This window comes from Artemia sp. Qi Xiang Cuo, chromosome 9, assembly GCF_049724085.1.
Source record: "Artemia sp. Qi Xiang Cuo chromosome 9, ASM4972408v1, whole genome shotgun sequence".
Taxonomy (NCBI): Eukaryota; Metazoa; Arthropoda; class Branchiopoda; order Anostraca; family Artemiidae; genus Artemia; species Artemia sp. Qi Xiang Cuo.
In genome coordinates this window covers 19,359,885-19,374,784 of record NC_142802.1, presented here as the reverse complement: position 1 = coordinate 19,374,784, position 14,900 = coordinate 19,359,885, and the positions used below count along the sequence as shown (strand labels likewise).

Genomic DNA, 14,900 nt, shown 5'->3' with positions numbered 1-14,900 from the left:
AGAAAATCACGGTATTCTCGCTCTCTCGCCACGAATGTGACGGGCAAATTAACTATCCTTTGACATGATGGTCATCCTCTTGGTGTGAGTTGGGTACAAGTTAGTATCATCAGATGTCCAACCATATCCACCTCGCTGGCTTATTTTGTACCATCACAGTCGAGATCTGGAACCTCAAGTTGGTTCTTAAATCCTGTTATAGAGGCTCTCACAAGTCTCTGGATGAGTATTTTCCCTATTAAAAGCTCAGTACACTTCTGATAGCGACAAATCTCTCTCAGGACCACGTTTCCAGGCCTGTGTCTATCGCTACTCCCCCCTAACTAATATTCTTTTTAGAGGCCAAAAAATCTATCAACTCTTTCAGGCCTTGGTTGTATGAATCTTTTCTTTGTTGTATATTCAAAACTTTAGAAATCTTAGAAAAATTGAAATATGGACCTAACACGTTTCATTTCCTCATGACCTAACACGTTTCCCTTTTAGGTGACACCTAAACCGTTTCACCTGCAGTAAATTCTTGCGCTTTGTTACTAAATTAATTTGAAAGCACATTTTTCTATATTGCTCTATACTTTCAGTTCACTTCCTTTTAGTGCTTTTTCCTTCCCATGTGGTCACTTGATATAGTGTCATTCAATTAATTTGCAGCCCTTAAAAGGGCTGTTGGTTAATTTGCTTCACGGACGAAGTTGAATCCATTTAAGCCTTTGCTTCTTCTTCATTCTTTTTTGGTAGAAGGACTGCTTTAATGTTGGGGAAAATGCCTCCTTGGGCAATGGTTACACCCGACAGGAGCTTGTTCAAATCTTCCTTGTTACTGAAGGCAAGCTGAAGATGGCAAGGAATGAGACGGGTCTTTTTGTTGTCTCGTGCAGCATTCCCAGCAAGCTCAAGGGCCTCGAGAGCCAAATATTTTATCACTGTTGTAAGGTAAACAGTGTCCTAGAACCAACTCACTCCGCTTAGTTGCCCTTTCTCCATAGACAGTGGATCTTTCCTAACAAGAACTGGAGTTCTGCCCTGTTTGAACGGGACTTTGTCTTTACTTTCACTTTGTAACCCTGTCCTCTTCTTGACATTCATTCTAGTAAGCAAAGTTCGCTTTGACTCTAATCATGACAAAGTTAAAATGACGTCTTTTTTCCAATAGCTGAAGCACAAAATGGTTCCATTGCAACTAAACCCCAATCAACTGAACCCCTGCAACCGAAACCCGTGCAACTAAACCCCCGTGCAACTGAACTCCCTGCAACTGAACTCATGTGTAGCTGAGTCCTGCCCTGTTTGAACGGGACTTTGTCTTTCCTTTCAATTTGCAACCCTTTCCTCTTCCATTGCAACTAAACCCCGAGCAACTGAGCCCTGTGCAAACAAACCCCCGTGCAACTGAACCCCCTTGCAATTGAAACCTCGCGCATCTGAACCACCGTACTCAGTTTCTCAGTATTCTACAAATACGAGGCAATATCATTGGGTAAAACACAAGTCAGAATCTTTACATGTTCAACCTTGTTGGAATTGTTTGTTTTTTAAAGTCATGATATAAAAGTCTGTCAAGATGATTCATAAAACGCTCTATTTTGTTGTCATAATAAAAAAGAAAATCAGACGTCACAAGCCATTAAAGCCAGATTTATGTCTCTTTTTCTTATGTCTGTTAATTGGTGTTCCCTTCACCCAGTCATTATCTACGGGTCAAGGTATTTACCCCCGGAAAATACCCCGCGTAAAATACCTCCCTGCGCAAAATACCCCCCCCCCCCTCCGGCAAAATCACCCCAGATGGCTGGTTCCCAATCACTTTTGACTTTCAAAAAAGGACTAGAACTCTCAATTTCTGATGGAATGACCATCCTCTGAAGTTTCTACGACCATGAGGTGGGGGTGGGGATGATAAAGGGTCAGTCCCTCTCCTGCACGGATAAATTATGCTCATTTTGGGGTTTGATATTACTCTTTACTTTCATAATAGCAGCGTAGGCCAGAAATGTTCCCAGAACTCAGGAAAGTCTGAATATCAATTTCACATTCTGATGTGTTTTTAAAAGTTTTTTTCGTCCCCCACCCCCCAAAAAAACAATCCCTCTCAAGCAAAAGTCCTGAATACGGCCCTGAATACGTCAATTTCTGCCTCTTTCTTAGAACTAATTCTGTATTTATCCGAAGGCTCAATGAGAGTTGGGATGTTTTGGTATTAAAATGCACCCTTTAAGGTATCTCCCTCCTTCCCAAACTAGGCAAAATAATCCTTAGGTCTATGCAAATTTTATTGTCATAGGTAAATTCCCTGTTGTTTTACAGTTCCAAACATTTGAATTTAAGGGCTTTAAACCTCTACAATGGAGTTTTATGATTGTTTTGTAATTTGAATTGATTCCAATGAATGCCTCCAAAGTTGATTTAGGCCTAGCTATAAAGCCTATCGTATACCACCTTAGGTTAGTCATATAAGATGGTATTCACTGGGCTTTTTATTTTTTTATTTTTATTATCATTCGAGCATTTCGATTTTGGTGCGATATAGTTTGCCAGTTCTAAAGGAAATGAATGCAAGTTCCTATAAATTCTTGTGCTTTGTTACTAAATGAACTTGAAAGCAAATTGTTTTGTATTGCTTTATACTTTCAGTTTACTTCCTTCTAGAGTTTTTTCCTTCCTTGGGGGGTCACTTGTTATAGCGTCGTTCAATTATTTTGCAGCCCTTAAAAGGGCTGTTGATTAATTTGCTGTACAGGCGAAGTTGAATGCATTTAAGCCTTTGCTGGTTTTTCAGTCTTCTCTGGCAGGACTACTCGAATGTTGGGGGAAACGCCTCCTTGGGTAATAGTTCCCCTGACAGGAGCTTGTTCAGCTCTTCGTCGTTTCTGATGGCAAGCTGAATGTAACGAGGAATTATACGGATCTTTTTGTTGTCTCTTGCTGCATTGCCAGCAAGCTCAAGGACCTCGGCAGCTAAAAAAGTACTCTAACACTGCTGTAAAGTAAACAGGTACCCCAGCGCCAGTTGTCCTTTTTCAGAAGACAGTGGATCTCTTTTTCCTACTTGGAACTTGAGCCCTGCCCTGTTTGAATGGTACTTTGCCTTTCCTTTCACTTTGCCACCCTTTCCTCTTCCTGACAGGTTTCCTAGTTAAGAAAATTCACTTCAACTCTAATCAAAACAAAGTTAAAATGATGTCTGTTTACGAATAGCTGGAGCGCAAAATATTTAAACCTGGAGAGCATGAGTTCCACTCGGAAAGAAAAGCATGCGTGAACAGTAGTCATTTGAAAATTAGATTTGGTCTCCAAAATTCTTCGAAGTTAATTTTTCTTTTGTCGAAAAGAAAGCTATGCGTGAACTCGAGCTTGTAATTATTAAAGTATTTTTTTTTTTGTGCGTCTGTTTCTTCTTAACTAGATTGTTTGGAACTCATTTGACGCCACGCAGTATGTATGACTGATTTTTCATAATATTTTAGGTAAATTCGAGTGGTTTTGACCTTTATATTATGCGACTTTTCTCACATTATATATTTTTTCCAAGTGACAATTTTTTTTCCGTGTGTATATTATTTCCTGTGTTTGTTTGAATCATGTTCAAGCCCTTAAAATAGACTTTGGTTAAAAATCAGTTAGAAAAAAACGAGGTACTTAAGCTCTTTCACCACGAATGTGACAGGTAAGTTGAATATCATTTTCCATGATGGTCACCCTCCTGGTGCGTATGACATACAAGTTAGTATCCTCAAAAAAGTCCAACAAGATACGCCTCGCTGGCTTCTTGTAGTGCCATCACGGCCGATCTCGGGGGCATCAAGTGGGTTTTTTTTTAAATCCTACCTCCTCTCCTCTCAGTGGCACCAATAAATTCGAAAATAAAAAGAAAACAGTCGGTTTCAAGTCGGTTTTGGAATGCTGTTTCGTATTTTAAATACATGACTACAATGAAGTGAAATTTATTTTTGTTACAATACAAATCTGACACACAAGCCTCAATATTTGATGTAATTTCTTATTGCTTTACCTTCTACGTTTTTAGCAGGAGTTTTAGAATTAATTCCGAAAACTAATTTGCAAAAAAACACGCTACATGTTTTACATTTTCTGAAAGTACTTTTACAAAAAATAAAAAGTTAAAATTAAAGATTCAAATTCCTTGTAAAAAGGTGTGTTTTTTTTAGATTGAGTCCTGGTTTTGACGGGTTTCCACTATTCTCTGCAATATAAAAGAAGTACTTTACCTTTTGCCTATTTGTCTACAAGTCAAGCGGATATTTTCGGTCATGAGTAAGTAAAAAAATCAAGGTCGCACTGCCAGTGGGCTTTTCGAGTAGGCAAAGCCCATATAATATATACAACGTAAGTCTCCCACTCGCCTGCAAGTCCTGTAGACATGGTCGTTCATGAATTTTTCGACCATTTTTTGGTCTTCAATTGCCTTCAAATGGCTAACATAACTGATAAGACATTTGAATATCTGTCTTTCTGTATCCTTATCTGCCTTAGTGTTGCTCTAGGATGATCGATTGTCATGAAAAAGTGAAAATATTCATTTTCATACAATTCAGAAAAAATTACGCCAGCTTTACCTTTCATAGAGACTATCTGTCTTGGCGCTACTCTAATAAGACTCAAGTCTTTCATCACGTGACCAAGCTTTCACTTGGACCGGAACGGACTTTGTGAACGAGCCTAGTTTCTGCGTAAAAATCGCAGACAAAATGCATGTACATAATTTTTATCTGTAGTCAAAACATATCTTTATTTTTACATACAGAAATATGAATGTTGGCAATAGTCGCTTAGTCTTTTCTGTAAATGGTTTATTAATCGAAAATCAGCCAAAAATGAAAGCGAATGGAATGTTTAGGCAAGTGGCACCCTAAAGATGAGGTTTCTGCAGTTCCTTCCAATATATTGTTTCCCCTGAGCATAGTCTACTCCAGCATTTTCCAAACTGGGAGGCGCGACTCCTTAGGGAGGCACGGACTAGTCTAAGGGAAGGCACGAATATTGGCCAGGATTGACAAGAAATCAAATGAAATTAAAGCAACGTATTTACACAAAATATATTAATCCTTTCGTGACTGACGGGATGTAGAGGCCCGGGCTCAACAAAATCTAGGTTCGTCATCTCAAGGTAAAACTAGCAAGATTCTAATAGATGCTGCTGGATAGCCCATTTAGGGACGATAAACTAGACGATCGCTAGGGACATTCTTTACAATCAATCAGTTTCTAAAATGCGCGCTACAAAATTTACCTTACAAGTAGAAGAAGGAAGTGATGTAGCTAAGACTGCTTGTTTAATCGGACATTTCCAATGTGTCGAAGAGAATAACATAACTGAAGATATATTTTTTGGCAAACTCGTTCCTGACGAAGCCAAATCCAGTGAAAATTTTAATATTATTGACGATTTTTCAATTAAAAAGGCATATAGTGGAGAAATTGTGTTTGGCTTTGTAGAGATAGTGTAAAGTCAATGGCAGGACACGAAAATCGCCTTCTAGCGCTAATTAAAATGAGAACAACCTATGTTCTCTGGACATACTGTAAGCTCCACAGAACAGCTCTCGCTAAAAAACAATGAGTGAGGAACTTAGACTTTTTACAAAAGTAACAAAAGCTATAAACTACATAAAAACAGTCCATTATATGTTAGATTATTTACAAAGCTGTGTGATTGTATGAGAGCTACTTATACTTCCCTTTTGTGCTATTGTCAAGAACGCTGACTACCTTGTGCCAAAGTGATTCAGAGGATAGATGAACTCAAAGCGGAAAATGTAACTTTTATTGAAGAAAATCAAAATGAGGACGCAAATATGTTTAGGTTATTGAAGTATTAACAGTTTTACTACTGATGACGGTCACTGTATATGTGACCGAAATATCTGGTATTTTTGTGAATTTCTATTACATCACTGTCTATTAAAAGGATTTTATCCCTATTTGAACTTTTATTTATCGTTAGGTAATTGAAGTATTAAACTGACCTTTTTAGTGGATATTTTAGGAAAATTGAACTTTTTTAATAAATTGATGTAAGGGGCAAAATGTACCTATTGATTCAAAAAAAAAAAAAAAAAAAAAAAAAAAAAATATAATGTGAAAGTAGTCATAAAAAATTGAGCTGTGGAAGGCAAGTTTGAGAAAAATAAGTTTGACACATTTCTACTTCAAATTTATGCGCCGAAGATAACATAGAAACAAACAAAAATCCATTTATTGAACACTTGTTAGTTCATTTAAATCCATTATTGAATTGAACACTTATAAATCCATTTATTGGATGCTTTGTTAATTTATTTCTCGAATTAGTTTGATGATCTTGATACAAAATTTACGTGAATACATAATCCATTTATTAACAAAGAAGATGACGAATTTGAATTAGTAAGTAATGAGAAAACCTGATTGAATTAGCTTGTAATAATTCTTTAACACAAAATTTTCAGAATGCATCTCTAATTCAACTTGGCTAGAAATTACGAGTGGATGTATTAGCTGAAATGAAACCGAAATATCGTGTTCGTTTTGTTGTAGAAAAGAAGCTTCGTGCAGTCATTTCATCATTGACTCCAAGATTTTATAAACTTTGTGGTAATTATAGGCAAGCACATCCATCTTTGTTTTTTTTCTAAGAGTTTTTCTTAGTAAATTTAGTATGTTTAAAAATTTTTCATGTCTGTATTATTTTATAAAATGGAAAGGAGGCGTCCCACAACCAAACATTTTTAAGGGAACCCCGGTAAAGTAAAGTTTGGAAACCACTGGTCAACTCTATATTTCATTTTTTTTAATGAAGACACAAAAGCGATATTCTCAAAATCTAGTGGGGTATTTGTGATAAAAAAAAATCACACACAAAAATGTGTTCCTCTAAATAAAAAGCGGAAAGTTACCCATGCAAAATTGGCTGTCCTACTAAGTTCCCTTCATCAACAGCTTCTAACTCTAGCAAATCATTGACTCTGGACTTTCAAATTGATGTAAATGAGGTTTTAGCAAAATTTAAATTATCTTCATCGATAACAAAGATCAAGATAACTCTACTCTCACCAGCTCGTTTAAAGACCCTTACAGAAACTTTTCAAACGAAAGTTGGAGATTTTTTTTCTTAATGAACAAGGACTAGGATATAAAATTTAAATTCAACGGTTCATTTCGTCCGAATGACTCCTTTCACTGCTTTCTTCCAGATTTTGCCGCTTCTTTGGTCTGCTTATTGGCTCGAGTAGTTGAGTGTCCAGGCTCTAAAATAAAAAAGAACAGTCATTTGCGTTTCAACTGAAACATTTTTAGAAGTTCTTTCGTATTTCTTTTTGATAAAAAAAAATCATGATTATGCTACAAATATCTTTAGTTGATGGCACTATGTACAAATGGAAGGGGAGATGGGAGACAGCTCACCCTAAACTTAGGCCAGATGAACCTTGCCTAAAGGAAATCGTAATTCTAAAATACACGTTGTATAGTCCCTTCCTTTCTATGGAGGAAATCGCCTGATGTCGTTCCATAAAGGTTAGATATCTGCGTACCTATGATTTGGGGAGGGGGTAGACATAGAAAACATAGCAGTAATGTTTGGCATTTTTTTCAAAATTTGCATGAAATCACGATGTCAAACAGAAGAATAAACGGTTTGGAAACTCTCAGCGACTCTGGAAAAATCCCTGTGTTCGTGACCTTGATCTAAAATTAGCTGAGCGGGAGGCAGCTAAGCTAAGAGGTGAGCAGACGTGTTTGGGTCTATCTCTCTCTCTCAAAATTTTCCTAATTTTCCTAGAGCATATTGTATTTTTTTTTTTTTTTAATTATACTGTGTACACACCTAAATGGAAAATGAATTAAGGCAAGAAATTTGAGACGAGTTGTTCAAACACTAATTCAACTATTAGCTTGCAAACATATTTGGGATTGTTAGTTTGAACCCACAGTGCTACTTTTTATGTTCTCATAAGCACTGTGCTATTAATGGTCCGTTCTAGTTGAAAAGGATATGCCGCAAGATCATCTATTTGGTTAGTTATAGCCTAATCTAAGAGAATTATCTTGGCATGAATTTCTTCTACTACTATCACTAACAGCTCAAAGTGAAACCAAGCCGTATGAGAACAACATATCGGTGGACGCTACTTATCCATTCAATATACGCAAAACTTCAGTCTTCACCCCTCCCCGTAGTTCTGGTTTCCTTTAAATCTTTACTTAAACCTGTTTTCATCCCACTTGGGGACAACCTGCTTTTCGTTAGGATATGACTTGGCCCAGGAAAGTGGGACCGAACCAAATTATTCAGAAAAGCAAAATAACTTGTTTCTACGCCATAAAAAGTAATAGAAACCCCATGCTATCCAATATTTTTTTAAGATCTTCTACAACAAATTATTTTATTAATTCCAGGCAAATATTTCCAGACAATTTTTTTGCAGCAGATTCTTTTGTCAGTTTGTCAAATTCTTTTAGCAGAAAACTCCTCTATTCTACTTTTACTAGACCAGTTTCAGGCTGTTCAATTTTTTTCTTTTCCCGCTCAATTGGTAAGTTTTAGAGCAATGTTTACTAGCTAACACTTCTGCTTCGCAACCTAACAGAAAATTGTCAGCCGACAGTGTTAGTCAACTATGGCACAGAGAAAAACTACTACTACTACTAACAACTCACCGCAGCACCAAGCCGCCTGAGGCCAACACAGCTACACACGCTCCTCCTCCATCCCAATCTATTCAAAGCCTCCCTTTTCAAGCCCGCCCATGAAGTTCCCATTTCCTTTAAATCTTCCTTTATGACGTCCTCCCACCCCAGACGAAGACAACCTACTTTCCGTTTAGCCCTAGACGGTTTGCCGAAAAGAACAATGTTCGGCAATCTGTCATCCTTCATCCGCACAACGTGCCCTAGCCACCTCAACCTTTCTTTCATTATAGCCCTAGAGAGCGGTATTGAACCACATTTTTCGTATAGCTTATTGTTTGAAATACGGTCAGTCAGCCGGGTACCCAGAATAATCCTTAAGCAATTTCTCTGGAAAAAATCTAGCAAATCTTCATCTGCTTTTCGGAGCGACCATGCTTCAGAGCCATATTTGACCATTGTCATCACTGTAGCTTCTAATATTCTAATCTTGGTTTGCAGACTTATCTTCCTATTTTTCTAAACTTTTTTTAACTGTGGAAAAACACCCCTGAGCCTTGGCTATTCTAGTTTTGAAATCTTCACTTCTCCAACCATCTTTACTAATAATACTACTAAGGTAAGTGAAGCTGTCCACCTGATCAATCTTTTCATTACCCAACTTCACCTTTTCATCTTTACTTATTCCTAGGCTTAGTGACTTAGTCTTTTTAACATTAATTTTCAAACCTATTCTAGCACCCTGAACTCGCAAAACCTCTAAAACTTCGATCATTTTGCTCACACATTCATCTACGATGCTTAAATCATCAACATAATCTAAGTCCAGGAGACTTTTTTCTCCCCATTTGATTCCGTGGTCTCCCATTGCCTTTCCTGTGCTCCTTAAGACAAAGTCCATCAGAATAATCCATATTAAGGGGGATAAAACACAACCCTGCTTAACTCCTGAATCAATACAAAACCAGCTACTAAATTCATTTCCAACCTTAGCGGCAGCAATATTATTCACGTACATAGCACTAATCACTTTAATGTATTTGTCTGGTATACCATACAAGGATAAAACCTTTACTAAAGCTCTTCTATCAATGAAACGAACGCTCGCTCATAATCTATAAAACTGAGGACCAAAGGTGTTTGAAAACTCAGGCACTTCTCAATTATTAACCTAAGAATGAAAATTAGGTCGACACATCCTCTACCTTTTCTGAAACCACACTGTTCTTCTCTTAAAACTTTGTCTACGGCATCTCTCAGTTTAAAAAGTATCATATTACTAAGCAATTTACTACCTACAGAGACCAAACTAATACCTCGATGATTACCCCACTCACTTTTATTACCTTTCTTATAAAGTGGTTTAATTAAGGTTTTCCTAAAATCGTTAGGTACTTCCCCTTTTTAAAAAACCAATCAGACACATGTTTACATAATTACTTAATCACTCGGTCTACCAGAGAATATTTCTCTTTGGGCCTATTCAGCCAACCTGAAACCACTAAAATGATTATTTTTAAGTTAAAACCTCATGAAGTACGTTTCTTACCGTTATTACAAGAATTTAGCCACAAGAGTTAACAGTAGTATCATACCCACGAGGGTTAATAAAGTACAGAAATATTCAGACAGTTCTTTAGAAAAAAGCACTTCAACGAACATTACAACATTCAAGTTTTATTATACGTATTCCAACTTATAATACTTTTAACACGGGCGAGTTATTTTTATTGCGCTTAACAAGCTGTACATAACTATTTTATTTAACTGTCAACAATTAAAAAGTATATTCAAAACTATGGCTTCATTTAATTCAATGCTTAAAGTTAATTTACAACGTAATACCGGTCTTACCTTTTCAACTATAAATCCTTTCTCCCTAAGGTCAGCTTCCAAATTTTTTAATTCTGGAACAACAAAATCTTTCTGATTATCATCCTTTATTCGATAAACTGCTTCTTTCATAGCTTTCATTGCTTCAGGGACCACTTCAGTAGGTATATCCCTGAACAGGTCTCGTTTTACTATTCGTAATGCTTCTTCTGGGCGATCCATGCTGCTGTAAGCTAAGATCTAAAACGGAAGGCGCCATTAAAGTGGCTCTCACACTAAGTGCGTACTTTTCTACGTTAAGGGTTTTAACCACTTAACTACGGTAAGTGGTTTAACCAGTGGTTAAGTTACGTTATGTTTAACCATAGCCTCTTACACTAAAACAAGTTTTTTAACACTAAGCTGACATAAAAATCCATAAAAATAATAATAATCATCATTTCATACCATCAAAATCATCGTTATTTAAAAATTAAAAACAATAAACTTATTTTAATAAATTGTTGGTAATTTTTATTGCTTTTAAGTTAAAACTAATATATGAGTTTATTTCTTTGCTTTTTACATTTCTTTGAAAAGTTCTTTTTTTGGAAAAACCTTTTTTCTTTTAGTTAATACAAAAAAAGGGCTGAAATTTAATGTTAATACTGTTTAAACACCTATTTTGATTATTTTGTCATAATTAACCTTTTATTTATTGCCATCCACATCCTCTTATATATATATATATATATATATATATATATATATATATATATATATATATATATATATATATATATATATATATATATATATATATATATATATATATATATATATATATATATATATATATATATATATATATATAAATATTTATATATATATATATATATATATATATATATATATATATATATATATATATATATATATATATATATACACTGATATTTATTCCTGAAATGTATTGTATTTTGTTTTAATAAGGAAGCTTTATTTCAATTCATGCCAAACTTTCTATGTTTTATTACGGAATGTTGTTAACTTCGGTTAACCAACCATGGATTCGCACATATCCCATTAATTGCAAAACATCATAAAAGGAACCATAGACTTAAAAATTGCATTTTAAAGCAACAATTATTAGGGGAAGGGTGTTACCCTGGCGTATTTTTCGCATTCAATTTGAAGTAGCGATAATCTTCAAAAAGTAAACTCTTGTCTACATAATGAAATATGAAAAGGAAGCTTGCAGCATTATACCTTCTTCATAAAATATTATAAATATCCAAAGGGTATGCATCATAAATGTTCACAAAGATCCGCAATATCCGTCAATATCCGTAAAATTACGATAAATATCGTGAAATGCCGGATGATGGTTTTTTTTCTACCTGGGATGGTAGTTGGGCTAGATAAATGATACTTTTAAGAATGGGCAGAACCTAAATAACGTCCTGGGAAGGATTTTGAAGTTTTTGACTCCACCCTTCCCCGGCCAATGGGATCTGACCTTTCATAAACGCGGCTCAATTCTGTGTTATAAAAATAGGACATTTATGCATAAATGTGCACCACAAATTAGAGTAAAATTTCGATTGTTTCAATTATTTTACTATCGAAAAGACTATCTAATATAATACTCAATGCGCCTTCTAATATTCATTATAAATTTCTAAATATGCTAATCGCTACCCTCTTCAATGCACCTCAGCCTCCCTCTCTTTATTAGAACCAGACGCAACCAAAGAATACCTACAAAATTTGCTGATTTTGTTCATTAGCATTATTCTTTATGCTTCTTTCTATTCAATGGTTGGTTTATAGTGTCAAATGCAGCTAATTTGAAAAAAAAATTAACAAATTGAGAAGAATTTGTCAATAGCCTAGAAATAGGCCTATATCTGGATAAGTTAGGGGGAGGGGCTTGGATGTACTTGTAATTGCAGTAAGTATTATATTTTGAAGTAGCATTGAATAAGGAGTTGAACGGTATACTTTTTTTATATAATTTCTGTCCTAAGTTATAAACATTATTAACAGATTAAAGCAGTGCTTTCCAACCAATTTCGGGCCATTTCTAAAATCCTGACTCCCTCGTGATATTCAAAGTTTTTATTCAACATTTTACGTGTATCCACTGGAAGGAAACTTAAAAGACCATTAAGTTGGTTTTTTTGGGAGTTGTTGTTATTTTTTGGGCATATTTAACGCTAATGAAAAATATTATCTGTATAGAACACCTTTTATATAACACATGACGTTGTTGCAGTTTATTATGTATCTTTTTTGCTCTTTAAAAAGTTTCAGTGTCAGGAGCAGCACATGCCCTATTCTAGTCTAGAATTTTATTACTATACCCAGTAAAAGCCTTTTTACTGTGCTGCTCAAAACAACTTGAATATCCCTCCTTCGTGATATTCAAAATTTTACGTCCATTCACTGGAAGGAAGCTTAAAAAACTATTAATCTTTTTTTTTTTGGGGGGGGGAGGGGGCGAGGTCGTTTGTTTTTTTAGGCATATTTTCGCTAATAAAAAGAAGACCGGCCGTTAGAAGACCTGCGACAACGAGGATCAAAGCGAACGAAAAACGAAAGTGAAGAACATAGAATTTTGTAAATAGAAGACATGCAACAGTGATTATCAGAATGTGCCAAAAATGAAAATGAGGAACAAGGAATTGTGTGGCTAGAAGACTTGTGACAACGAGGATCAAAACGAATGAAAAATGGAAGTAAAGAATATAGAATTGTGCAAATAGATGACATATGACAGCAAGTCTCAGAACGCGTCAAAAATGAAAATTAAGAACATAAAATTTGCGGTTAACATGTGACAGCGAGCATCAAAACGATTGAATAATTTTTATCACCAGCCTGGATAATCATGATACAAAGAAACAATAATAAAAGAAGAAAACACAGAGTATTATACAATCCATTGAAACATATGAACTAAACTGCAAATATTTCTGCAAATATCTACGTTTGACATTCCTAAGTGAATGATAATAACATCAGAATTACTAATAAAACTCCATGGATACTATAAAGAAAAAAAAAAAAAAAAAAAATACAAACGTTGAAACGAAGCGTAACTAAAATTCGAAGACCCTCTCCATGTAACGGTGAAAGGGTAACTGAATGAAAAAATACAGGACTGAATGGGAATTCAATTTTTTAATTTATACAGAGCATTTTTAAAAGCTAAACGCTTTCCATATGTTTCCATACAGAGCATTTTTAAAAGCGTTTAGCTTTTAAAAATGCTCTGTATAAATTAAAAAATTGAATTCCCATTCAGTACTGTATTTTTTCATTCAGTTACCCTTTCACCGTTACATGGAGAGGGTCTTTGAATTTTAGTTACCCTTCGTTTCAAAGTTTGATTTTTTTTTTTTTTTATATTACCCATGGAGTTTTATTAGTAATTTTGATGTTATTATCCTGCACTGAGGACGGTCAAGCGGAGGTCTTGAAAGAAATATTTGCATTTTAGTTCATATGTTTCACTGGCTTGTATAATCCTCGTTTTTCTCTTTTTTTATTATTGTTTCGTTGTATCAAAACGAGTTCTGATATTGTGGTTGAAAAATGAAATGGTGGTTGTAGCAGTAGAGAAATTATATTGCGGTTGCAGCAGTGGCTGCTACCTAGTAAAAGATCATATTAAAGAACGAACTATATATCTCAGGAAAGGCTAAGGTTAAAACGTTAAAACTACCAGGAAATGTTCATGGGGATCAAACGTTGATGAGGGTCGGTATAGTTCATTCTAAATAGAGATTATGTAAGATTCATCGTTATCATAGTTATAAAGATAGCGCAAACAAAGTAAAGAACAATCCACGGTCCATAGAAACTAAAAGCTAATATAATACAAGCATCTTTTGAAAAGTTGTTTTTCTTAAGCATAAGCTTTTTCCTGTTTGTAATTATCTTAAAAAAAAAAAAATGTGTCTCTTCAAGCATTACTATACGTTATTCTGACTATGGGACTCTCCTCTAGAGAAAGAGGATAGAAGTTCAAGTCACAGCGTTATTTTATCAGTTTTAACAAATAGTAATAATTTATTTGTTTATTTATGTTAACATTTTTTTTTTCTCGAAAACTGTTCCATTTCTTTTGAAAATTTGGCATCCTGAGATTTTCTTGCCTGAAAAAACGATTTAGATAGGTCACAAGATAAGTTACGTTAGGAGCCTTAATTTTTGGGGGAAAAAAAATACACGTTAGTGATGGCATGTTTATATTATCAGTATTGTAATGACGTGTGCTAATATAAAAGGCTGCATTCATGTTACATCCGTAAATGACGTCATGTTAATAAGTCCAAGAGAACGACCCGAACAACATAAATTCACAATGGGTGAAAATGAACGGCCTGGACCATCATCCAGGTTGCAGCGGTAGCTAAAAACCTAGTAATAGATGATCACGTCCCATACTAAAGCCC

General features: G+C 35.1%; 1 protein-coding gene and 2 pseudogenes across 2 annotated transcripts in view; all 3 read right to left on the bottom strand.

The window, feature by feature from the left end:
• Positions 1-702: 702 nt before the first annotated feature.
• LOC148948406 (histone H2A-like) lies at positions 703-1,082 on the bottom strand (annotated as a pseudogene).
• A 1,671-nt stretch (positions 1,083-2,753) lies between these two features.
• LOC148948405 (histone H2A-like) lies at positions 2,754-4,380 on the bottom strand (annotated as a pseudogene).
• A 2,706-nt stretch (positions 4,381-7,086) lies between these two features.
• Positions 7,087-14,900, bottom strand: part of LOC148948399 (pentatricopeptide repeat-containing protein 2, mitochondrial-like) — a 447,312-nt gene continuing 439,498 nt past the window's right edge. For both annotated transcript variants that reach the window (XM_089094334.1, XM_089094335.1), the window contains exons 6-7: positions 10,480-10,698; positions 7,087-7,244 (exon numbers count right to left, since the gene is read on the bottom strand). In XM_089094334.1, the coding sequence (XP_088950460.1) occupies positions 7,143-7,244; positions 10,480-10,698 (321 nt within the window). In that variant the 3' untranslated portion in view covers positions 7,087-7,142. The remainder of the gene's footprint in view (positions 7,245-10,479; positions 10,699-14,900) is intronic.